The sequence below is a fragment of the Piliocolobus tephrosceles genome, chromosome 8 (genome assembly GCF_002776525.5).
Source record: "Piliocolobus tephrosceles isolate RC106 chromosome 8, ASM277652v3, whole genome shotgun sequence".
NCBI lineage: Eukaryota > Metazoa > Chordata > Mammalia > Primates > Cercopithecidae > Piliocolobus > Piliocolobus tephrosceles.
The window spans coordinates 18,228,748-18,253,789 of NC_045441.1; the positions used below are offsets into that span (position 1 = coordinate 18,228,748).

General features: G+C 43.0%; 1 protein-coding gene across 2 annotated transcripts in view; it reads left to right on the plus strand.

Annotated features, from left to right (window-relative positions):
• Positions 1-25,042, plus strand: part of AUTS2 (activator of transcription and developmental regulator AUTS2) — a 98,867-nt gene that overhangs the window by 61,976 nt on the left and 11,849 nt on the right. The window contains exons 3-10 of one of the 2 annotated variants that reach the window (XM_023218657.2): positions 7,219-7,690; positions 9,102-9,352; positions 10,457-10,698; positions 12,365-12,409; positions 15,586-15,681; positions 18,178-18,249; positions 19,507-19,536; positions 21,542-21,613. In XM_023218657.2, the coding sequence (XP_023074425.1) occupies positions 9,259-9,352; positions 10,457-10,698; positions 12,365-12,409; positions 15,586-15,681; positions 18,178-18,249; positions 19,507-19,536; positions 21,542-21,613 (651 nt within the window). In that variant the 5' untranslated portion in view covers positions 7,219-7,690; positions 9,102-9,258. Of the gene's footprint in view, positions 1-7,218; positions 7,691-9,098; positions 9,353-10,456; positions 10,699-12,364; positions 12,410-15,585; positions 15,682-18,177; positions 18,250-19,506; positions 19,537-21,541; positions 21,614-25,042 lie in introns of both variants that reach the window. The other variant, XM_023218656.1, reaches the window with a different exon arrangement.

Sequence of the window (25,042 nt, forward strand, 5' to 3'; positions counted from 1 at the left end):
CTTTTTTTCTTTAGCAATAATAATACTATTATTTACTTTAATAAATAATAATTTAACAAGTATACTTATTACAGTAAATAATACTATTTACCTTAAATAATAATTTAACAAGTATACTTTACTTATTACAGTAAATAATACTATTTACTTTAATGCTATTTAATAACTATATATTACTATAATTATTTGCTTTGTTTAATAACAAAGTAAATAAACATTGACTTTAATTTTTATATTGTGCTTTTCTTCACTTTCCAAATTTTCTATAATAATCGTTCGTTTTGCACTTTTCCTCCTCCTCCTCCTCCTCAATTTGGAAAGTTAAAAGCACAATATAAGAATTAAAGTCAATGTTTATTTCTGGATCATGGGACTGCAATTAATGTTTATCTTTCCTGTCTTTTTTCTGTGCATACATGTATACATTTACACAGATAATTTTCACTATTGAGATCACACTGATAATAGTGCACTTTATTATTATTATTATTATTATTATTTTGAGATGGAGTCTTGCTCTGTTACCCGGACTGGAGTACAGTGTCACGATCTCGGCTCACTGCAAGCTCCGCCTCCCGGGTTCACGCCATTCTCCTGCCTCAGCCTCCTGAGTAGCTGGGACTACAGGCGCCCGCCACCATACCCAGCTAATTTTTTGTATTTTTTAGTGAAGACAGAGTTTCACCGTGTTAGCCAGGATGGTCTCGATCTCCTGACCTTGTGATCAGCCTGCCTCGGCCTCCCAAAGTGCTGGGATTACAGACGTGAGCCACCACCCCCGGCTAGCCCACTTTTTTTAATGGCAATTTTGTCATGAGATACTTTCTGTAACATTAAATACTTCTTCACAATAGTTTTGGGAACATTGATTGATTACTTATTATGTGCTATGCATTGTGGAAAGCACTTTACATGGCCTATTTCCACAACCGCCCTGGGAGGTTGTTACTGCATTTGTGCATTAAGTCATTGGACTTCTAGAAGTGTAGGAATTCACCAGAATGTACCAAATCTCAATCCTAGCAGACCCAGCATAATATAAGAAATATTTTATAGCACATTCATTTTTTTTACTTTCTGGAATGAAATCTATACTTAAGGTACACATCTATATGCTTAATTTAAAAGTATATGTGAAGCCCTAATAAAATATAAAGGAGAAATAAGTAGAAACCAAGTCATTTATAATAACATACTATACATTTAAGTATGTAAATGCTTATTTATATTAGAAGACAGTGTTTGACTCTGTAGAATGGTATCTAAATATTTCTACTGCAAATGCAGGTTCACAGAAATACGTGGTCATGGAGTGTCAGATACCAGGAGCAGCCTTACCATAGTGTCATGATTTTCCCAAATAACCATCAACCCTTGGATATGACCCAGATATAACAAAGTACAGTCCCTGCATTCCTGGAAAAATCGGTGTATATTAAAACCATGCAAAAAATTACTTTGTGTTTATATACAGAAACAGAGGTGGTAGGTTCTAGGGTTTTCAGCAGCACAAATGTCGGGTGGGATTTAGGAAAGGCATTGAGATGTTGTCGTGTGTGGTTGCTGCTCACGTTGCAGTAAATCAGACATCCTTAAGAGCCACCAGTGACCTGAAGTCATAGTGATAGCCACACACTCCCACAAATTTCCATCTCTTCCCATAGGAAGTAGTATCCTCCAATGAGAACTATCTATTACATGACTGACTTAGTTCGCATTTTTTTTTTTTTTTTTTGCAGTGAAAAACACCTTGAGAAAAGCAATTTTGGGAGGGAAGACATTTCTGAAGGTTTACAAGCCCTGTAATTTTCTTGTTAGGTTCGCTCCCAGGTGTTACGGTTTTTGTGATAATGAAGAGGATCCTTTCTACACATAATTTTCTGACTCTTGCTGGTGTATAGAAAAGCTGAGGTTACTTGTGGTTTATTTGGATAGCTCGTTGCACTCTCTTATTAGTTGTAATATTTTCTCAGCTGGTTGCCTCTGCTTTCCAGCTAGGTAATTGTATTTTTTGTAAATAGTTTTTCCTCTTTCTTTTGTTGTGTAATATTTGCTGTTGGTTTTCAATTTAGATGACAGGAATAATTTGTTTCTTGAAGGTTAGGTCAACATTGTCTATGACACAGATACATTTTGGAGGGGAGGCAAAGGTTTGGATTATTGAGTATTTTTCCTTTTATTTTGATGATCTGGGTTTTTAAGTCAGTTTTATTTAGCAATTTATAGGTTTTCATGAAATCCATTTTTATTTTCAAATTTGTTACACATTCACAGAGTACATTTTCTTATTTTTTATGCATATACACACACGCACCCTCCAGTTCCCCGTCTATCCAGTTCTCACTCCTCCCAAGCCCCCAGACAGGTAGCCACTGTTACTGGTTTCTTGAGTATTCTTCCACAGCTTCTTCCTTTTTTTTTTTTTTTTTTTTGGAAACAGGGTCTTGCTCTGTCACTCAGGCTTGAGTGTAGTAGTGCAATCTCAGCTCACTGCAACCTCCTCCTGCCGAGTTCAAGAGATTCTTCTGCCTCAGCTTCCCAAGTAGCTGGGATCACAGGCGGGCACCACCACACCTGGCTAATTTTTGTATTTGTAGTAGAGTTGGAGTTTCACCATGTTGGCCAGGCTGGTGTTGAACTTCAGACCTGAAGCCATCCACCTGCCTCGGCCTCCCAAAGTGCTAGGATTGCAGGTGTGAGCCGCTGCACCCGGCCACACAGGTTCTTTGTATGTAAAATAAAATGAATATATATATATTATTTCCCTCCATTTTCCACAAAAGATAGTAAATGCTGTACGTTGTACATTCGGCATTCCTTTTTACTGAAGCAAGGTGTTCCATTGTGTGGATCTGCAAACGTCTATAACCAGTCTCCTAATGATTACATTTGGGTGGCTTCCAAACTTGGTATTCCAAACCACGGTATTGTTTCATAGTGTCTGTAGCTAAAATCCTTAACACACCGCACCAAGGGAACTCCATTTGTTATTTTGCAAAACGTTGCCAAATTGTCCCCCACAGAGGTTATAGAGTTTGCATTCTACTAGTAAAGTACAGAAAAAGGGTCCATTTTCCCCAGGCAACTTGTATCAAACATGTATCAAAATCAAACCAATTTTTCCTAGTCTCTTAAAGTTTGTTTATTGAGGTACAATTTATATGCAATAAATCCACCCTTTGTACCGTATTCAGTGTAATTTGAATTTGCATGTCTTTCAGTGTATGATGAACTATTTTTATAATCACAGGAAGAGAGATTTTTAAACCCCAAAATGTAATGAATACAACATTTAAATAAGACTACTCAATTTGTACATTCTTATTTCTTTCAAATTCAGCAAATTTCATTCTTTCCTTTATCCTTTGACAAATTCAGAGTATGCAGTGCAATACCAGCTGATTTCTTAAAATGTGTTCCTACTAATTTTGGAGAAGTACAGTATGACAAATTGACTGTCAAGATGGAAAAGCTTAACTGGGAAGATTACATTTATTGAATAATTGAAAGGAAGAGGAAATGCATTACCGATTAGCCACAAAAATGCCTGACGCCTAACCTGTACCTCAAGAGACTCTTGTAAATGGGGAGTCGTAAAACTGTTTCAGCTCCAAAGTTACCAGCTCAAACTCATCACTGCTTTGTTTATAGGTTGCAGGACCAGAGCATTGAGGGACTGATTGCTTTCAGGGCTAGCTGAACTGCAGTGTTCCAGCAACTCTTTGTAGCTTTACTAACCCTCTACACTTTAAGTCTGATGTACTTAAATATTTTAACTGAATCCTGGATTTATCATTACCTGCTTTGCTTTGCAGCTTTTGCTTTTTAGGAGGCAGCATAGTATAGACTGCAGAAAAGGTAGTTGGTGTTGGCAGAGCTGGGACTGGAACTCAAGCCTTCTGGTTTACAAAACAAGGACGTGACTTCCAGCAAGCAAATTCCTTCCCTTCTCTGAGCATATTCCCTATCTGGTTAGAGAGTGTTAGATTAGATCCTGCTACTCAAAATGTGATCCCCGCATCAGCAGCCTCAGCCTTACCTAGAAGATCCTCAGAAAGGCAGAATCTAGAGCCCCATCCCAGAGCTGTGGAATCTGGATGGGAATTCTAATCAGATGTTCAGGTGATTTGAACGTGCATTAAAGTTAAAGGGGTGCCATACAGATTTGCAGGGTTCCCTGGAGAGGTTTGGGTCTTCCCTTCATCTCTGGTAACTTGTTGGAGGTGATGGTGACGGCCACAGCCTTGGCGCCACTCCCTCATGTTCTAGCTGTGGTTAGGTTGAGATTGAGATAGTGAGGCAACAGAGGAGACAAGAAAGTCAACTACAGGGCCTTGGACAGTGAGCCCAAGCCTGCAGGATGCCATCTGCAAGTTTGGCTGTGTTGTCCAAATTCTTGAGGCTCATTCAAGAACAAGGGGGTAAACAGAGTCAAGCTAGATATCTGTAGTACTTCTTTATGTGTCTCTGATGTGCCTCCTTACCAGCAAAAGTGAGTGCAAGTGATATCCTCTGAGTGGTGTCCTTTGGAAAAGGAAGCTTTCTTTCGTTTGAGGGAGAAACTTTGGACAGTGATTTTTGGAGGGAATTTGAATGTATACCTAACAAGATAGAAAGTATTTATTGATTTCTTCACCAGCCCAGTCTGGAGAGAACAGAGTAATACAAAAAGATTTTTAAAAAGTGTTTCTGCCATTGTACCAAGCATAAAAATGCTAAATTAGCTGTCAGCGTGAGAAGAGTCCTGCTCAGATACTTAGAGCTTCTCGTTGAGTGAATCCCCTCCTCTGTTTTGTGCTGTTAGGATTTCTGGGCTGTTGTTACTTTCTGTCCCAGACCTGACTCACAGGCCTGGATCATACATATGAAGCATGTGATTTTTCAGTGCCTTTGATATTAGCTTGCTATGGGAAAATCCTGTGAAAGAAAAATATGGGAAATTTTGTGAAGACACATGGAGAGACACAGAGCCGGATCCCTAACTGTGACATCGCTGAATAAAGGGCCTTTCTTCCTCATTGGATCCAGGAGCTTTGCTAGCTGGATAGGGCCTGTCCACAGCAAGGGCTTGGGGTGCTCCTTCAGCCCTAAAGTTAGAAACGAAGGTTTTGAGAAGCCTTTCAATTTCAGCGTTATCCTGAGCAAAAATCTTCCCAGAAAGGTTGGTAAGACAGCACTGGACAGAAATGTGTGTCAGAAGTCCAGAGTTCCTTTTCATCAGCGCTTTACCAAGTGCTCAGTCTTTTCATACCTCTGAAGCATGTGAAGAAGGGAGCTTTCTTCCCATCTCGGTGTTATTGTTCCAGGCTGTTTGGAGAGATTTGAAGATAGCCAAGTTCCTGTTAGCCAGAAATGTGCTTTGTTTATAAACCCAAGTTTTGTTTTTGCTTTTGTGCATGTTATCGGTTTGATCTGTGTTACCAAAAGAACATTGAAAATAATGAACTGCTTTGATGAGAATTCCAAGGAATAATGGCAAACAAGTGTGTATATACAACAATACAAAAACAGAAATATGTAAGCTGGGCACAGTGGCAGGCACCTGTAATCCTGGCTACCCAGGAGGCTGAGGCAGGATGAACCCGTGGGCCCAGGAGTTGGAGCTGTAGTGTGCTGTGATCACACATGTGAATGTCCAGTGCAGTCCAGTCTAAACAACCTGGGGCGACCCCACCTGTAAAACAAAAAACACACAGAAAACCCCAGAAATACACAGAACCAACAAGAATACCACATACTTTTCCCGTTTGATACAATGAGGTAAGAGGAGAAAGTTAACGCCCAGGGTAGTTCATTTAAGAATGCCTGAAAAACACTTTCAAAGGATGTTGTCATCTATTCTTTTTGTCTTTTGAAACTGTGTAGTAATAAAAGGATGCATCTTTTTAGCACAAAAATGTGGGAAGGATAATTTTCCCCTAGTTGTATACAAAAGTACTTACTCCCAAATGGGGCCATTCTTTTCTATTGAATGCCCTATTGGTCTTTCGTTATTCTGGTTTGAAATTTTTATGGAGCTTGGCTTATGGGGTAATCAGAGAAGCCATTCTACTAAACATGGCCCTTAGATCTTTTGACCTTTGGAGAGAGTACATCTTTTACATCCATATAGGAGCAGCTATTTTCTGTATTTCTTTCACGAATATAGAATTTCCCTTAAATTTAACATCCAAGCTTATTCTCAACGTCCAGCACCCCTTTAACTTAGTTGCGTGCGGACCCCCGTGTGGTCCAAGGGGACTTTCTTAAAAGCTCTAGCAAGTGTAGTTGACGGGAAACTTTATTTCAGTTCCCGTTTGCACCTTTGATCACAGATGTTGCTGGGACCAGGTGATGGGCATTAAGAGACCTGCCTTTTGACTTGGAAGTTCAGCACTTGCTCAACAAAAAATTATCTGTAAATGTAAAGTGTGTCCCTTTGGTCAAAGTGGAAAGTGGGGAGGAAGGGAAGGCCAAGGAAAAACATCCGTGTGATGTTAAATAATGTTTGACTCATTTGCTATTGAAAACACTTTTGTGTATTCAACAAATGTATTTGTTTTAAAAGGGAAAAATCAACTTGTCAACTATTGTTTCTTAATTGTGATGCCATAAAAGACTTCCTGGAGGTTAAGGAAAACATTCATTTTCAGAATGTAGTCTAGGCTGCTGTTTTTTCTTTTATAGAGATGGAATTCCGAATCTCGCTACTTTCCCCAGGGTGCTCTTGAACTCCTGGGCTCAAGCAGTCCTTCTACCTCAGCCTCCCAAGTAGCTTGGACTGTAGCACACACCTGGCTAATTTTTTTTTTTTTTTTTGGAGAGTCAGGGTCTTGCTATGTTGCCCAGACTGGTCTCGAACTCCTGGGCTCAAGCAGTCCTCCCAGCTCGGCCTCTCAAAGTGTTGAGATTACAGGTGTGAGCTCCCATGCCTGGCGCTAGGCTGCTTTCTTGAATGCAGTCTCCTCTGGCCGGTTGGCCTTTCTCTCCCCTCCCACATCCCCAGGGGCATTGCTCTCCATGGGCAAAGGCTGTTCCTGCATCTTTCTCTGTCCACCATTGACCCATTTGCTGCGGGCACATACCCCTGCAGGTGGTAGAGACAAGGACCCAAGCGAGGAGGGTTGGTGCCAGGTCCGGTGGCTGGAGCTGTGTGATAGCTTTGGAGTTTGCTTTCCCTCATTACCCCACACTCACATGTCGTTGCCTGTGGTTTTGTCTTTGCTCTCTCCCATGCAGATCTGGAGTTAGGTGTTGGCACGCTACCAGAACATGACAGCCAGGATGCAGGGCCGATTGTCCCCAAGATATCGGGTCTAGAGAGAAGCCAGGAGAAGAGCCAGGACTGTTGCAAAGAGCCCATCTTTGAGCCTGTGGTGCTTAAAGACCCCTGCCCTCAGGTCACACAGCCGATACCCCAACCCCAGACGGAGCCCCAACTCCGAGCTCCTTCTCCAGACCCTGACTTGGTGCAGCGCACAGAGGCCCCACCTCAGCCCCCACCTCCAATTACACAGCCACCGCAGGGCCCTCCTGAGGCCCAGCTCCAGCCCGCCCCGCAGCCTCAGGTGCAGAGGCCACCCAGGCCACAGTCCCCCACCCAGCTGCTCCATCAGAACCTCCCACCTGTGCAGGCCCACCCCTCCGCTCAGAGCCTCTCCCAGCCGTTGTCAGCCTACAACAGCAGTAGCTTAAGCCTCAACAGTTTAAGGTGAGTGGCCTGCTCTTCTTTGGCCTGAGTTTTGCCCTCTCCCTGGGGTTCAGGTGGGTGGGACTCGGGGAGGGATCCCTAGGCAGACTGAAGTTTCCTTGTTGGAAATATCATCCCTTTCTCTGAGACTAGAGACAGGGAATGGGGCTGTTGGGTGAGACTTGGGTCTCTTGGGAAAGGACAGGTTGGGATGGGTGGGTGGTGAGGACATTGTAAGGAAGGAAAATATTTATAGGCACTGGAGAGTGGAGGCGGAAGGTGAGGAAGGCTTGGAAAGTCCTGGGCCAGGGAGACCCAGCAGCAGTGGGAGGCAGGGAATGGAAGCCTGGGGCATATCAGAGGCAGGCAGTGTGAGCAGATCCTTTCAAGGCGGGCTCTTGCAAACTCTGACGGAAGAAGTATTAAAGAAAACTTGTCTTCCTGCAGTTCCAAAGGCAGGAAGATTGGCAGCCAATGAGTATTCCAGTTTAAGGGTTTTTTTTTTTTTTTTGGTTCTGATTTACTTCCTCCTATGTGGGTCAGAGAAGCAGAGAAGTAGAGAAGAAAGAAAACAAGCTGCATTTAGAGAAAGTGAGAAATTTCTGTATGGAAATTCAGGCTCTCCTCGGTCTTGTTTTTGCCAAGTTACAAAGAAACGTCTAAAAAGCAGCACAGAGGAACACAGCAAAGAAAAGAGAGGCAGAAACCCAGTGTGCAGCGCCAAGTGGAGCCAACCCTGGGGGCTATAATTCTAACCCGGCACAGCTCCTGAGGCTGTGTCTTTGTTACTGTTTTCCTTTTGAAAACCTGGAGGCTTTGGTGGTTCCGGGCCTTGCTTTTTCCTAAGAGGCGACGGCACAGTCTTTGGGAGGCAGGTTTCTTCCCCAAGGAGCCAGGCCCGGCTTCTGACCCCTTGGCCGTTTCTGTGGTCTCCAGACCATAAAGTGATGTGAGAACCCAGGCACCTGGGTTTTACCTCTTCTTTGTGTGTCTTCATTGAAGAGGTAACAAGACAGATGGGTTAAACTCAGATCATCGCGTTTTTTATTCCTTTGTGTTAACTGTTACTTTATAGGAGATGTAGCTAGTGGAGAATGGAAGGCTGGGGATTTTCTAGGGGCAGAGATGAGAATCTGGCCACAGGAGCGAGAGAGGCCCTGAGGTTTAGGCAGAATGAGCTGTCTCGACATCAAGATGCCCCACAGCCCTGAAGCAGCAGTTTCGGTTTGCTGTGTCTGCAGTAGCGATGGGAAAGTTTGCAGGAGTTGTAATTTCAGAAAGTGTGTGCATACGGGGAGGATCTGTAAAGAGGAAGGGGCAAGAGAGACTGTGGTGAGGGTTTAGGGGAAGGAGATAGGATTCTTTAAAAGCGAATACATTGCTTACCTTTTTTTATTTTTTTCTTTTCTTTTTTTTCTTGCTCCGATAGCAGTAGCAGAAGCAGCACTCCAGCAAAGACTCAGCCCGCCCCTCCTCACATCTCCCACCACCCCTCTGCCTCCCCATTCCCCCTCTCCCTGCCCAACCACAGCCCCCTGCACAGCTTCACACCCACCCTCCAGCCCCCCGCACACTCACATCACCCCAATATGTTTGCCCCTCCCACTGCTCTGCCTCCTCCACCACCACTGACATCAGGAAGTCTGCAGGTGGCTGGACACCCGGCCGGGAGCACTTACTCAGGTAGGACGGAGGGGCCTGTGCTCCTGACCCTGACACCCACCACCCCTCGCTGTGACCTCACCCCTACCTATGTTGTCCTGATTGCAAGGTTGCATTTGCCTACAATTTTTTCCTTCCTTACTCTAATCTTCTTCAAACACTCTCTGGCCTGAGATCCAGCAAAAATACCTGTCAGCACCCATACTAAGCTAGCTCAGCCCCTGTGAACCTGACACTGCCTGAAGAGAGGAGGTTGGTTTGGAGTTAGGAGGCATTTCCAGCTAAATTCAGCCACTGAGTGGTCAGACGCAGGTAGCGTGCGTCCTGTGTCGTCTGGGCTCCCTTGAGAGCGATGGAAGCGTCCCCAAGTCCATGTCTGTTTTGCTCCAGGATCTTAGATTGTGTCCTGGTTTAAGGGGTTTCTTTTCACTGCGCAGGGCCTTCTCTGGTCTCCTTGGGAGGAGATGACACACTCTTTGTGACAATATATCCCAGAATTTTAAGGGCAGACCTCGTGTTAGACACAGGGTCCTTGGCTCCTCACCTGTGTTAATCACATCAAGGGTCCCAGTTTTGGTCCAGTGTAGCCGTGGTGTGCCGCTAATACAGAGAGCCATATAGCAGTAATTGACACTTGAAGAGGGCATGCGAGCCCTGCCATGTGAACAGCTGACATTTATTAGTGTGCTGTCACTGTCTCCAAGCCCTTAAATGTGCAAATTGCTTTAACCCTCAAAAATCAAACCCATGAGTTAGGCAATATTATTGTCCCCCTCTTGAAGATGGGAAAACTGGCCCTCAGATGGTTATTTGCCATGCCCAGGGTCACTCAGCTGGTGGTGACAGCTGGAAATCGGACTCTGGCGTTTGGCCTGGAGCTTTTCCCCAAATCGATAGACTGCCTGTCCCTGAAAGCTGGGAGACCAGCTAGAGAACAGGGAGACAGAGTGCAACTGGGCCTTGGTCTCCTCCGCTTCATTGATTGCCCCCTTTTATCTCAGGGCCCAGCCACACCCTGTCACCCCTGCCACTGTGTCATCGGCCCCATATCCCTCCACAGGAAGGCACGCCGATGTCCTGTTCTGAAGGAAAAGGTGTCATTGTCTCCCTCTTCTTCTCTTCCAGAGCAAGACATCTTGCGACAGGAACTGAACACTCGTTTTTTGGCCTCTCAGAGTGCTGACCGCGGGGCTTCACTGGGCCCTCCGCCCTACCTGCGGACCGAGTTCCATCAGCACCAGCACCAGCACCAGCACACCCACCAGCACACGCACCAGCACACCTTCACGCCGTTCCCCCACGCCATCCCGCCCACCGCCATCATGCCGACGCCAGCACCTCCCATGGTGCGTACCCCAGGCAGAAATGTGAGGATAAGTAGAGCACGACTCTTTTCTTTATGCAGCACGTGGGACCGGGCTGGGCAGCGGGGCCACCACAGATCGAACGGGGTGTGACGGCTGTTTGCTGGAGAGAAGGGAATGTGTCCTAGTGCCCTGCCTCAGGCAGCTCTGACTTCAGGGGCCTAAAGTGGGAACTTCTTTCTAGGCAGTTGTATCCAGCACTGCCGGTGGAGATGATTCCATCTGCCCTCAAAACAGTCGTGCCCGGTGTTGATGGCTAACTTCTGAAAGGGTTGTTTTGTTTTTTTGAGCATCCCGGGGGACTGTCACCAGACAGAAAATGCACCTGTTTGTGCTTTGCACCAAGTGCTAGCACATACATTCTTGCAGGGTAATGGGGGCGAAGAAGAGAAGGGAGAGAGACCTCGGCCAGGAGACTGGGACTCCGTTGGGTACCACGTCCACCTGCGCATTCCGATGGCTTCCTTAAACCCACTTTGTTGGAGGTGTTATATTTCTTGTGTTTCATAAGACAGTCCCTAATCTGGTATTGTGCTCTGTCAGCAAGTGTTCAGGGTTCCCTGCAGGGACAGAACTCTCTGCCTTGGGGCAAGAGGAACCACTGGCCATGACATGGTCTTTCTTGGTCTTCACTGGGGGCTAGCACATGTCCAGAACCAGTTAGGAATTTCTTTTTTTTAAGTGAATAACCATAATTAATAGTGCCATATTAGAATGGTAAATATTCTCAGAGTCCTGTCTAACAGTGAGTATTAGAGTCATTTTGTACTTAATTTTTAATATTTCAGAAAATACTGGATTTTAAGGCCGTTACTATAGGCATTATGAGAATAAATTGCATGATTTTAAAAGGAGTCCACTTCACCCAAGTTTGCTTCCTCTCCTTCCTCTCCCTCCCCCATCTTATTCAACTTACGTTTTAAAAATATGTTTCTGAAGTTTGTTTTATAAATTTCATTTCAAGGAATATTAGCAATGAGGCCTTGTGACCAGAAATATGTTTTTAATAGCAAATCCTGTATCTCTTTTTTGGATGAACTATACTTCTCAACAATTAGATTTTGAAGATCCTAAGATTTTGAGAAAGTTTTCTGCTGGCCTGTGTGAGCTGTTTCACAAATTAATTTAACCAAGGGTAGTTATAGCATCAATATGATGACATTATTCAGAGGGGACAATAGTATACTTTTTCTGTTCAAATGGAAGGCTGTCTGGCCTACCCCAGATCACTTTGTATTTGGGTGTCATACATTTCAGAAGACAGCTGCATGGCAAGACAGTTTTTCTGCCAAAGTGAAGATGAAAATAGGGGGAACTCACTGGGTAAATCAGACCAAATGCTCACCTCTCTCTGATTTATCTGGATAATTGCCCATTCTCTCCTGTTTAGATGTTTGGTTCATGCCAATCTGTGGAAAGAAAATAGTAGGAATAAAGGCATCCTAGTATGTGCAGAACCCAAACGTACCGCTTGGTTTTTCGCTTGTTCTTCCGTTTCTGTTGTCTTCTTGTCAGGGAGACTCAGTAGCTCAGAATGGTTTCGTATGTAATGAGGTTATTGGGTCTGATGACAGCCTAATGACAGGGAAGCTTTGTAGGGCCACCTCCACTGTAGCAGTGAACAAAAATGCAGATTAAGTAACTAGCTTTTGCTTTGATCCCTTTACAGTTTGACAAATACCCTACAAAAGTTGACCCATTCTACCGGCACAGTGTGAGTTTCATTACCATGCTACACATTGAATGTAACTGCTTTGCCATTTTTGTGCTCTTGCCACAGATCAGTCAATGACTAGCAACCTTCCTTAATCATCTTTGCAAGAGTTCCCATTGCTCCTTGCCACTTTGGATGCTTGCTTTTGTGGTGTTTTGCTTTTGGTAAAGATGCAGTATCATCTTCTGAATCAAAAGATCATAAGCACTCCGAAGGCTTGAAAGCAGAGTTGCTCTTTAGTGGCAGTCAGGCATCTGTCCTGCAAAGTGAGGTGTCTGCAGTGGAGTCAGCAGAGTTCCAGGAGAGTCCGAAATCACAGCATTTCAGTCGTCAGTTGAAATGTCACTAACACAGAAGTCCTGGAATGCAACCTGAATTATTTCCTCTAAATAGAAAGTCCCTTGTCTTTTTGACTCATGACTCTTCAACGAGTAGATTTTCATTTCCTCTAGACTAAATGTAGAACCCTCTTCCACGTGGCTGGTATTGTTCTGTTGAGTTTGTTACAATGGAAAGTAAAAATATCACTTAATTAAAATAAACTCCCAAAATTGAAATGAGTGATATTTTCTCTTTAAACTCATTCTCCTTTATTAAAAAAAAAAAAAAAAACTTGTTTCATGCAATTTTAAGAGTACGTTCTGGAACTTCAATTGATAACACCCTAAGTTATATGTTCAGTTAACTTGTAAGACAAGAGCTTATTTTTATTCAAAGACCTTGAATATTTCCATGATATTTTGATGATGGGGTGAATACTGCATCATTTTTATCTGAAAATTTGCAAGTTTCTTTGCCAGTGATTTCTTTTTTTTTTTTTTATGAAACCAGAAAAAAAGAGAAGGTTAATCATTGCTTGTAGCCATGTTGATTTACCACACTCAACTATTCTTGCTTAGGTTTGTAGATAATGTTACCTTAACCATTTGAGTAGAAGTGCTACTTTAATAGGTCAGCAAAGACTGAATTCATTCATACTCTGAACCAGATAATTAGATACCATGTTAGTCAAGAGTGCAGCTGAGAAGTCAAGACTAGTAAATATTAGAAATCAATTGAGAATTATGTACTCTAGGGGCATTCAGAAATAACATAAGATGAAAGACCTCTTTAAAAAGAAGCTAGAAAAGTGTATTTGATGACTCCTCTCCATCCCTTCCAACATGGTCCCCTCCCGTTCTGCTCAGTACTGGGATACAAAAACACATTTCACGGGGACACCCAGAGCCCAGTAGACCTATGAATTTCCTCTTTGGGTCTGGCCCATGGATGGCACCATTATGCCTCTAGTCTATACTTTGCTGATTTAAAGTAAGGACCAGCTAACACAATAATTCATATAGAAAGTTCAGCGTGCCCAACAAGTGGCTCAGATTTACTTTCTAGGACCCACTGCAGTGCCTTCTCATATGCCTATTCTACAGTCCTAGGCCGAAGATGGAGAATAAGCCTGGAGGCCTGGATTTTTGGAAAGTGTATGTATTATTAGGCGCTTCAGGTTTTTAGTCAGGGGGAGGAATGGTCAGCTATATTTATGTTCTAAGAGGTCAGTAATGGAATAAAACAGAAAGAAAGTGGTAAGAACATCGAATTTTTAAATTGTAAACTTAAAGGGAAAATGCCCACCTGGAGGCAGAGTACTAGAGATCTGAGTGTGTTTTACTGTGGCATGTATTTAATTACTCAGCTCTATTCAGTGTATTGTGGGACAGTTATTTCATAGTAGGAGTTATAGTGGATAATATATGAAGTACTCAGTCTCCTCTGCTTTGGGGATTAGGACATTATAAGGGGAATTAAGATGCAATGCACTCAAGTATCTGAAACACAATTTTAGACTTAAAAGTAGTTTTAAATGAGGGTACTTGGCTTGCAATCACTATTTAAGTGGATTTAGTTCAATATCAATTAGTCTGAAAAACTTTGCTGCATCATTGAAGGGAGCAAAATGAAATAAAGACCAACAGAGAAAGGACGTGCTCTGAAAATGGGATTGCAAAATGTGAATTACCAAAAATAACTGACACAAATACTTTACGAAGAAGAGCTTCAATTACTGTCGTAATTTTGACATAATAAACAACCACGAGGGTGGGGCATTATTTAAAGTATTTGTATGGTGGCTTGATCACAGTAAATGGAACCAGACCAATAGGACCTCAAAAAGATTCAATTTTTAGAAGGAGGGAAAGATGTGTTTGCATTGCCTTCAGATTATCTGTATGTCTTTCCTCAATTGTGTCCTTTTATAGAGTGTGGATTGAGGAAAATTCATAGTCTTCATTCAGACTCATTCTGTTACCATCATAGAGTGGACTCCTACGTGAAGGGCTTGGCTTGAGTATCCTCCAAAGAGCTTGTTCATTTAATAGCAGAAACCATTCAGAAGTGGCCATAAAAATTCAGATTTCATATGTTCATACAGAAGTGCTTTGAGCACCTGAGACTGAAACAAGAGCAAGTGAAAGCTCGATAGTGATATTCCAGACTCGGGTTATTTCAGTACAACTAGAATCCATCTCCTAGGCCAATTGGCAGCTCTGTTTAAAGTATACATCGAGTCGTTTTATTTTACCCTTTCACACATATTTGTCATTATTTTAGATGAGAGAATTAAATTGTCCTCTGGAACTGCCACTTCTACAACAGCCTAATGAAGCAAGGATTGTGAATATGTTCTCATTTCCTCACACTATTAAAAGTCTAAAAGTACTAATCGAGTTTTAATGGTATAAAATCCAGGCACTCATGAAGACTTCTTTTTCTTCCCTTTTTTTTTTTTCTTTTTTCTGCCTTTTTATCCCCCCCTAATTAACTTGTAATTTTCTGGGCATCTTATTTGGCTCAGAGTCCCTCCTGTTTTTGAAATGCCTTAAAATCTCCAATCATTTAGGACTTCTGATTTAACAATTAATAATTAGAAAAGCTCTCTTTCTGATGATGCCCTCACCCGGGACGTCATTTGCTGACTGATTGATCCTGAACTACTTTTAACTTTTTAAGTTACACATTCATGGCACATCTGTGTGATCATCCCATCATGGCTCTTGACTAATAGCATCAAACTGAGATTACTTGGCTTGCTCATGTCGGTGTCTTTCTATGGGACGGGAATTTGAATATGTCACTTGCCTCCTACTAAAATCTTTTTTCCCCCTCTCCGTCTTTGGCCACAGCTCTTCCATTCCTATCCTCCTGCAGTGTCGGGCATCCCCCCTATGATCCCGCCCACTGGCCCTTTTGGTTCACTACAAGGAGCATTTCAGCCGAAGGTAAGAAACCTCACAGTGAAAACACACAGGCATGTGTCTAAGTGGCGTCCCGGGGCCGGGCGTGCAGGAAGTTCTGCGTCCTCTTGCCTGCGCAGTGACTCATTAATCAGGTCCTAAGTGACCACTGGGATTAGAGTGAGCCTTTTTTTTTTTTTTTTCCCAGAGTCCATCTGGTTTTAAATGGCCGTGAAAATTTAATTTTCAAACTGTACTACCCACGTAATCTCAGTTAAGCTAAGATTTCTTGTGCTCTTCAAAATATACATTATATTTATTTTTTTTACTACCAATATCGTGGACATAGCTTCTGGTCAGGAATTCTATGACATATCAGACACATGTGTGCCAGGTTGTTCTTCAGATATATGTAATCAGTAAAGACACAAAGCTGGGTCCTTACTGATTTTAGTAGAAGTGGGGATAAAGGCTTCAGGTATATGTAATTAGTAAAGACAAAGCTGAGTCCTTATTTACTTCAGTAGAAGTGGTGGGGGTAAAGGTCCCACAACTAAAATTGTATCCTATGAGTTCTTCTCTCATTCTCCCTCGTTTCCCTCGCCAACCCCATCGGCTGCTAACAGGGTCTGCCCGCAGGTGGGGTGGTCGCCTACCATTTTGGTCCTCCTTTCTTTCTCCCTCTCTCTCTCTCAGCCAGCCCACCCCTGCCATGGTTACAGTGGCCAAGGCCAAGACTTTGTCATCAGTTACTAACATCCTAGTGTGAAATTAACCTTTCATCCTTGATAACAATTAAATTCTATTCTACCTAGTCAATGATAATGCTGTCCAGCGTTGGCTACAGCTGTCTGTAAAGGGTCTATATTGAAGAGTCATTCTGGAAACACTGTCTTTTTAAATATACTTACAGTTTCTATTTTACTTTCACGCAAAAATAAAAAGAGTCATATTTTCATGTGGGTAATCATTCTCAGACTTGAAGATATTTTGCTGTGTGTCATTGAGTTTTCCTTTTTCATTTCCCCCCATCTCATTTCTAAGGTAAAACACAGTTTTGGGCCAGAGTCTTCCAGGATAAGCACGCAACTGCATTTCCAGAGAGGTGTTGCATTAAAACTAGGGACAGGAAAAGAATTAAAAGGCATTAGAGGTGGGGTACCCCCCTTCAAAATCACCTGCATTGAATTGCATTGAATTCAGTTCATCTATTGAATTTGCCTTCATTGAATTGCAGCCTATATGCAAGGTTACAGATACACAGGGCTTTTATGACGGCCTCGTTAAACACTTCCTATCTGGAGATAAAATGATGGTGATTTTAAACTCCTTCCCCCAGTCTGCACTTTACTACTCCCTCAGACCCTGGCCTGTCCCCTCTAGGTTGCACCAAATCTCTGGGGCCTCCCCAAGCAGACTGGTAGGTCATTTAATAAATTAGACTATGTCCCTCACTCACAATTATCCAATCACACAGAAAACTACATCTGGGCAAGAAAGTGTCTCTCCTGGTGTTGAAATAGGCCTTTCCAGGCCATCGTCCTGATTGAATATGTAGATTGCAGTTCATTAGTGGAGTTCTTCATATGTATGCAAATCAGGCTGTTAACAACTTCAGCTTAATTGTTAGTTGTACTGCAGCTGATTGCTTTTCTTTCTTTCATTCTTTATTCCCCCCTTCTCCTTGTAGGCAAGCTTCGTGCCTAAACTTGAGCTCTTTTTCCTGACAAGTTTAACATCCTGGCGTGGGGGGTGTTCATAGAAGTTGTGATTTCTTCAATAAAATAACTGGTGGTGTCTCCTGAATCCTTTCCCACTAGAAAGTAGTGATTGTGCCCAAAGTAGGCTTTGTAGTGTTGCTAATTCGAAGGACAGAAGCTCACAGATAAGGTTAATATTAGTAATATTTGAGAATGTTGGTGGGAATAGGTAAGAGCAAGCAGAATTGCTTTAGAAATCATCGAAGAACAGATCCTCAAGGTCCCTAAATTAGGTTCTCTTGTCCCATTTCCACCACTGCTAATGAGTAATTACTGAGTGTAATTCCTTGTTATTGTCTACCAGTTAAAACTGAGAGCTTAATGTCTGTACGTTCAGTTATTCTGATGAGAAACACCTGATCCTGCCAATTATAATAATGTTCACTTAAGCATTTCTTGGAATGTTTGGTGATTAAGCCAAAAAAAAAAAAAAAAAAAAAAACCAATGGCAGACCCTGCCATGGGTTCATTCGGAGGAAGAGGAGTTCCGGGACAGCATTTACGCTTGTTGCTTCTCTTTTTTGGTCCTGTGCTTTTTATTGCAGTGAAATGTTCTGGGGACCTCTCTCTGCTTTTAGATGCCATTGCTGGAGAGAGCAAGCTGTGGTCAGGCCCCCTTGAGAAAGAGCATGTGTGGTCCTTGAGAAAAATGAATCTTGCGTTTCAGAAGGAAACAAACAAATGAAGTTTGGCTTCTCTCCTTTAGGAGGAGGGAAGGATCTTGCTTTCGTGTCACCTGTTTTGTGCTTCCTAAGTAAGCTGTGGTCTAATTAATTTGTAGACATCCAACCCTATCGATGTCGCTGCTCGACCTGGGACAGTCCCACACACTTTACTACAAAAGGACCCGAGGGTACGTGCAAAGTCAGGCTTGGTCTCAGGTAACACCAGGGGGTGTGTGTTTGCACGGGACGGCCAGCCCAGTGCTTGCATCTTGCTTAGCTCCTTTGAGCGAGCTGCTGTTTCAGCTGTTCTTCCAGTTTGTGGAAGAAAATGCCAATGGCTCTTAGAAAACAGTCTCTCCTGCTCACTGCGAGTGTAGGACACAAAGAGACCGACTTGCCAATGGGAGAAAAGAGGAATGAGTTATGGTCTGAGCCCAGAAATTGGACAGTGTCAGCTTGTATAGTTTTTACTTAACCAATCTTCTCTTTCTATGGTCTCCTTAAATTGTCTTACACACATGAAGTAGCTACAGAAGATTCTGAATGGAAAAGCACTAAGGCGCTTTTCTTCCTGGAAGTCAGGCTACACATCCCCCCCTTGCCTGGGGTCAGGAAGTTATTGTACTGCACGGCTCTTTGGCCCTCTATTTTTAATGTGCTAGGGATCCTTTTGTACTGTAGAGCTAAATAAAATATCCATTATGCTTTGGTTATGTTGTTTATTCATAATTTATTACCACTGCCTGCTTCCAAAAAAGGAATTTGAAGTTATACGATAGATATAATCTTGCCTCATTGATTGTTATTTATAGTCATCTTTATACGAAATATGAAAACATCTTTAACAATACTGTCTTTTTACCTACATAAGGGCAGTCAGAAATTGATAACCAGAGTTAGATAGAAGTTTAAAATGACTCAACTATGTAAGTATGTCATGATGTGTAGTGAACTTCTGGAAAATGTCTAATAGCTATAAATAATGTAAAGTCATCAATGTAAGGGTATTGGTAAAGACAGCCTACTTCTCCTGGATGGATGGAAAGGACACCTCTCCCCAGATACCAGTTAGTAGACAGCTTTAAAAGCCTGGGGTCTGAAGGCCATTCTGCCTCAGACCTACCCAGTGCGGTTTGGAGCTCAAAACAGTGAAACTCCTGGTGTGTGATGTGAGCAAATCACATTGCCAGAGGGCACATTGCTATTGATTAAACTTGTACAGGGGCTTGTCAGCGTAGATGTACCAAGGCTTGTGAAGTGGGGGAGGGGACACTTGGCACTTTTGATAGTGTGAAAATGGGTTAATTGTTCTCTAAAAGGACTTCATTTAAAAGTAAAATTCTAACATTTTAATTTCCCCTCCTAATGAAGCACTACAAATTTGTTAATTAGAGCAATTGTTTGAGTGACAGGCATGTAACCAAGTTGTCATTTTCTCTTCACAGTTGACAGATCCTTTCAGACCTATGTTAAGGGTAAGAAAGCTTCTTATAGAACTGTTTTGCAACCTCTATTTGACTCCCTGTGGGTTAAAAATAAAAGCCTCTTACAAGGAAATAAGCCATAGAAATGTTGAAATAAGACATCGGAATGACCGTGATTGGGTTTTTTCAGGTAGTGTGATTGAAAATGGCCTAAATTGTTTTGCTTTGACCGTTGGAGGCCATTGGCTTTTTTCTCTCTACAACAGAGAAAAGTCAACTGAGTCTGATCTCTTCTTAGCAGTTCTGGAAAAAGGTTTGACTAGTTGGAACTTAAGGGGCAAGACTTAAGCTGTAGGCTGAAGTTAGCCTCTCTCGCACTTAGAAAATACGTAGCTGGGGCCGGGCGCGGTGGCTCAAGCCTGTAATCCCAGCACTTTGGGAGGCCGAGACGTGCAAATCACAAGGTCAGGAGATCGAGACCATCCTGGCTAACCCAGTGAAACCCCGTCTCTACTAAAAAATACAAAAAACTAGCCGGGCGAGGTGGCGGGCACCTGTAGTCCCAGCTACTCGGGAGGCTGAGGCAGGAGAATGGCGTAAACCCAGGAGGCGGAGCTTGCAGTGAGCTGAGATCCGGCCACTGCACTCCAGCCCGGGCGACAGAGCGAGACTCCGTCTCAAAAAAATATGTAGCTGGGTCTATTTATTTTGGCTGGTGGCTCCCTCTTTCTGTACTAAGTGACATTGACTTGCCATAGCCGTTTGACCTCCTTTTAAGGTGCAGGAAGGAGATACTATAAGCATTTGGTTTCTTAACATCTTGCTTAAAGCAAATTGTTCTCGAGGTCTGGAGGGTGGCCAGTGTGATGACCTGTAAATGAATCCTGGTGTTTGGGGGTAAGACAGACATGATGAATTGTTGGACGGAAGATGGATGGACAGATTTCTTAACTATACATAACTCATTTCTAGGGGATATAATCAGATAATTTGATTTCTCCAGGGGAAAAAGGAGAATTGTGTCATCACTTAGGTGAGGCAGTATATCATTTGTGATTTCAAACTACCCATAATTTCATTGCAAGAGAAAAGAACTGACCCAGACTTGCATTTAAGTATATATTTTCGGCAATAACTCCATACTGTAGAAACCAGAAGCTTCTGTTCTTCGCCAGCGTAGAATGAGGCTGTGTTTTCTTCTCATGTATCCAGTAGTTACTGAGCGCGCACCCCGAGCTTATGGGTAGATAACTTAGCAGAAATGAAGAGGTGGTCCCTGCCTGCTGACTGGTAGAAGAGAATACACTCACAGTACTCCACTCCTTATAAAGCAAGACATGAAATAATTAGAGAGATAATTGATTCAAATTCTCAACCCCAGAGGGTGGAGGATGGACTTGAGGTCTGCAGAGGCCTAGAGAATAGGAAGGAAGGAAGGAATTCTCTTTGTTTCTTTTCTTTTTTTAAACATAGGAACAATGCCCACCAACATGAATGAGTAGTTGACTCTTAGCATTTATGGTAACTGGGCTTCAATCAAAATGTGAATTTCTTTGTACCACTTTGGGGGTTAAAAACAACTACAGTTTTGGGGGAGGTTAGGACAGGTTCTGTACCCTCTCTTATTTTGATTTGACTCACAGACATTCACTAATGAGCTCTTCTGAACAGCTGATTTGCATTATAGCATGGCAGCATTTGTTAAGTAGGGCTTCCCACTCTACCAGGTCTGCCAGCTGGCACCAGAAAAGAAAGAGAAGAGACACAGAGTGGGATTCAGGCTTTTGCCATCTTGTCCTTGCTAACCGGGGAGGTCCTTGTCAATGTGGTTTTCTGAGTAGCAAGCCCACATGGGGAGACAGGGGGAGCTGGCTGTGACTCCCTTATGACTGGGCGCTGGAGAGCTGCTGATGGAAAAGCACTTGGAGAGTACAAAGCACTCTTGTTTCATGAAAAAAGCCTCTGCAGCCAAAATCTGCTGAAAGCTTTGGGGAAATTGAAGGTGGTTTTCTCTGAAATGTCTTCCTCCTAACCACGTTGCTCTTTCTTGTTCCAGAAACCAGGGAAGTGGTGTGCTATGCATGTTCACATCGCCTGGCAGATTTACCACCACCAACAGAAAGTCAAGGTCAGTCCGACCTTCCTGGTATAGGAAGAATGGGATGGGCATGTGAGTGTGTGATGTGCTCAGGAGAACCTGATTAAGGAGGCAGTCAAAATACATCTTACAGACCCATAGTTAGGAAGGATCAAGCCCCTCTTGGAAAAGCTACTCAGAAGTCTTTTTTTTTTTTTTTTTTCCTAGTGTCAGGGTCTCATTCTGTTGCCCAGGCTGGAGTACAGGGGGACAATCATAGCTCACCACAGCCTTGAACTCCTGGGCTCATGTGATCCTCCCACCTCAGTCTCCCAAGCAGCTGGGACTTTAGGCATATACCACCATACTTGGCTAACTTCTTGATTGTTAAGATGGGGGTCTCACTATGTTGCCCAGGCTGGTCTCAGACTCTTGGCCCCAAGCAATTCTCCCGCCTCAGCCTCCCAAGTAGCTGGGATTACAGTGCAAGCCACAGCAGCCAGCTCAGAAATCTATTAATTAGGGAAACCACCAGTGAAATTACAAAACAAAAGCAAACTGATAATGCCCTCAGGTTCCCCTTTTTTATAATTTTGTCATTTTATTGATCCAAAGGGCTTGAATATGGATTAAATGCTAAAATAAAGCTTTTGGAAATAAAATTATAGTGACCAAAAATTAGAATACAGAAAATACTTTGCATCTGGGAAGAGCTACAAATGAATGTTGGGTTTGGGTTTTTGTAAAAATAGTGACTGCTGCATCTTTTCATTTTTTGCCTGTGGGAAAACGGTACAGTCATGTATGCCCTATATGAAGATGATGCGACTGAACTGTCACTGTTCCTGTTGATGGCCAGTGCCGGGGGCTGGAATACAGTCAGTACTTGCAGGAACCGCGTTCTGGCCAGTTACCTCGCTGTCCAAAGATGGTTTTTCCTTTTTGTCTATATTTTCATCATAGGGATGAATATATTCCATGTTCTGCTAGAGCCTTTATGACTCAGTAGGGGAGAGATCAAGAACTTCTGCAAGTCCCTGGATACAGCATCAGTGCTTGGCTTAGGGAACAAAGTAACTGACGAGTCTGTATTTTACAGTCTGGGTATTTACAGGCTATGTCACGATGCCCGTAAAAACAGGAGCAAACAAGCAATCGGATAACTCCAATAAGCTTCACTTGATCCATTTCTTCATGAACAAGCTTTTAGTGCTACCAGCATTTGGGAGCCCTCATGAAAGAAATACAGGAGACCAGTGAGCCAGAAGATAGAGCTCTTCATCACAGAAGAGAAATCTTTTTAAAAGGGTTATGTGATTTTTAAAATAAAACCACCCAAGTTCCAGCCACTCCAGAGGCTGAGGCAGGAGAACCCCTTGAGCCTGGGAGTTTCGTCCAGCCTGGGCAACATAGCAAGATCTCATTTCTTAAAAAAAAAAAAAAAATGAATACATAAAAAATAAAACAACCCAGTTAAAAGTTAAGATGCAAACCTCAATCAATGAGGTCACTAAGATACTTTGCTTTGGTTGTCAGATACCTGCTCTTTCTTATAACATGCCATCAGTGAGTTTGGCTCACTTGTACTTTATCGTTTGGGGAAGTTTAATTGGAAGCCTTGTGGTCTATCCTAGAAAATGTGTGTGCTTTGAAGAGCTAACTAGATTTTGATGATTAGTTCAATTCAGTTTTTGTTCTGGTTGATGTGGTTAGTGGAACGGTAGGTAAAGCACATCTTCCTTGTAACTTCTTTGGTTAAAAGCGATGAGGGATGGTGCACGTGCCACTTTAGCAACTTCTTTCCCATAAAAGTGTCCCCAGTGACTTAAACTTTCATTATCCCAATTCAATTAGAAAGACCTCTTGAACATGAGATAACTTCGTTCATCTTCCCCTTTCAGCAAACTGCTTGTAATCCCCAAGCTCCATTTTGCTTCATGGCCCTAAGTTGTGGTTAATGGAACTGTGCTATGTACCATGCAATATTAGCACTAAATAATTTGGCCACCAAATTAAAGGAGGTCCTCAAAAGAATTGTATCGATTCATAGTGAATTAGAAGCTTGGTTTTGAGGCTTGGCTATGACTTGATAGTGGGACTTTCATTATAGCATTCCCTGTAGATTTGAGCAGAGATTGCATCTTATCTTCCCTTTCTCTGTAACGTTCCTTTACGCATTCTTTTAGTTGCTTACCCAGTATTTATCGAAAGAGCCTACGCCTGCAAGTTCCTTACTGTGCCAGGCTGGGGGCACGCGTCCTTCCTGGCGTCTAGTTGCTTAGAGTTCAGTAATGAGGATCAGTGTGTGTGTAAAAAGTGAGGAAACTGCGTGTGCTCTCTTAACGGGTGGTGTCAGTTTCAGGTGGAGGTGCACGGGTAGCTTTCGCTTTCAGTGGGGGTGATGGATGAGTGGGACGTTGCCTTCAGCAGTAAGGGAATAGCAGACTTCCCTGTCTCAGACCCTCACGCCACGTTCTGTCAATATAGATGCCCCCGATGGGGCTTTGCTGTTGTACAGCCGGGCAAGGATCCCTCAGGACATGAGGGAGATTGAGCTGAGGCTAGAATGGGGCTAAAGGGGCTGAAAACCCAGGAGACTGGATGGGGAAGAGTTCATAGCAAGGGAAAGTCAAGGTCATAGCAAGGGAACGTCAACTGGAAGCTTCAAGTCCCAGGACCCCAGGCTTTGGGAGCAGTGCTTATCCGAGGAGGTGTGAAGCCAGTTCAAAGGCAAAGCTGTCAAGAAACAAGGAGGTGGGGCAGCTTTGAAACCCTGCTGGTGTGAGGACCTCCACCCTAGAGATTGATGCCAGGGCAAGATTGAGATGAAGGTTATGAACCAATTTCTGCTGCCTAAGAGGATGTTAGGCAGAAAGATTAGCCTGAGGATGCATAAAGAAGAGGAAACAGAGTGATTTCTGTCCATGATAAGGACTTCACACGAGTCTTCTTTTCTTTTTTTTTTTTTGGAGACAGCCTCGGTCACAGCAACCTCTGTCTCCCAGGTTCAAGCAATTTTCGTGCCTCACCCTCCCCAGTAGCTGGGACTACAGGCACGCACCACGATTTTTTGTATTTTAGTAGAGGCAGGGTTTTACCATGTTGCCCAGGCTGCTCTTCAACTCCTGAGCTCAGGCAGTCAGCCCGCCTTGGCCTCCCAAAGTGCTGGGATTATGGTTTACTTGTCTGGACGGACCCCCCCCACCACCTTCCTCAGGTAATTACAGGTAGAAGGAAGAGAAAGGGCCTCTATTAGTTAAATTAATACTCCTACTTTTTCTTTTTTTATTTATTATATAACAATGATCATTTGAAAGCTTATAGACATGCAAATATTTCTGCATAACTTTCAGTTACTAATGAACTGTGATCTATTAGAGTATGGCAAAGAGTCATTAAACAGTTAATTTATACAGCAGATTATTCATGCAGAATTCCTAATAAAATGAGCTTTAAGACCCCATTATTTTAAATCTTACT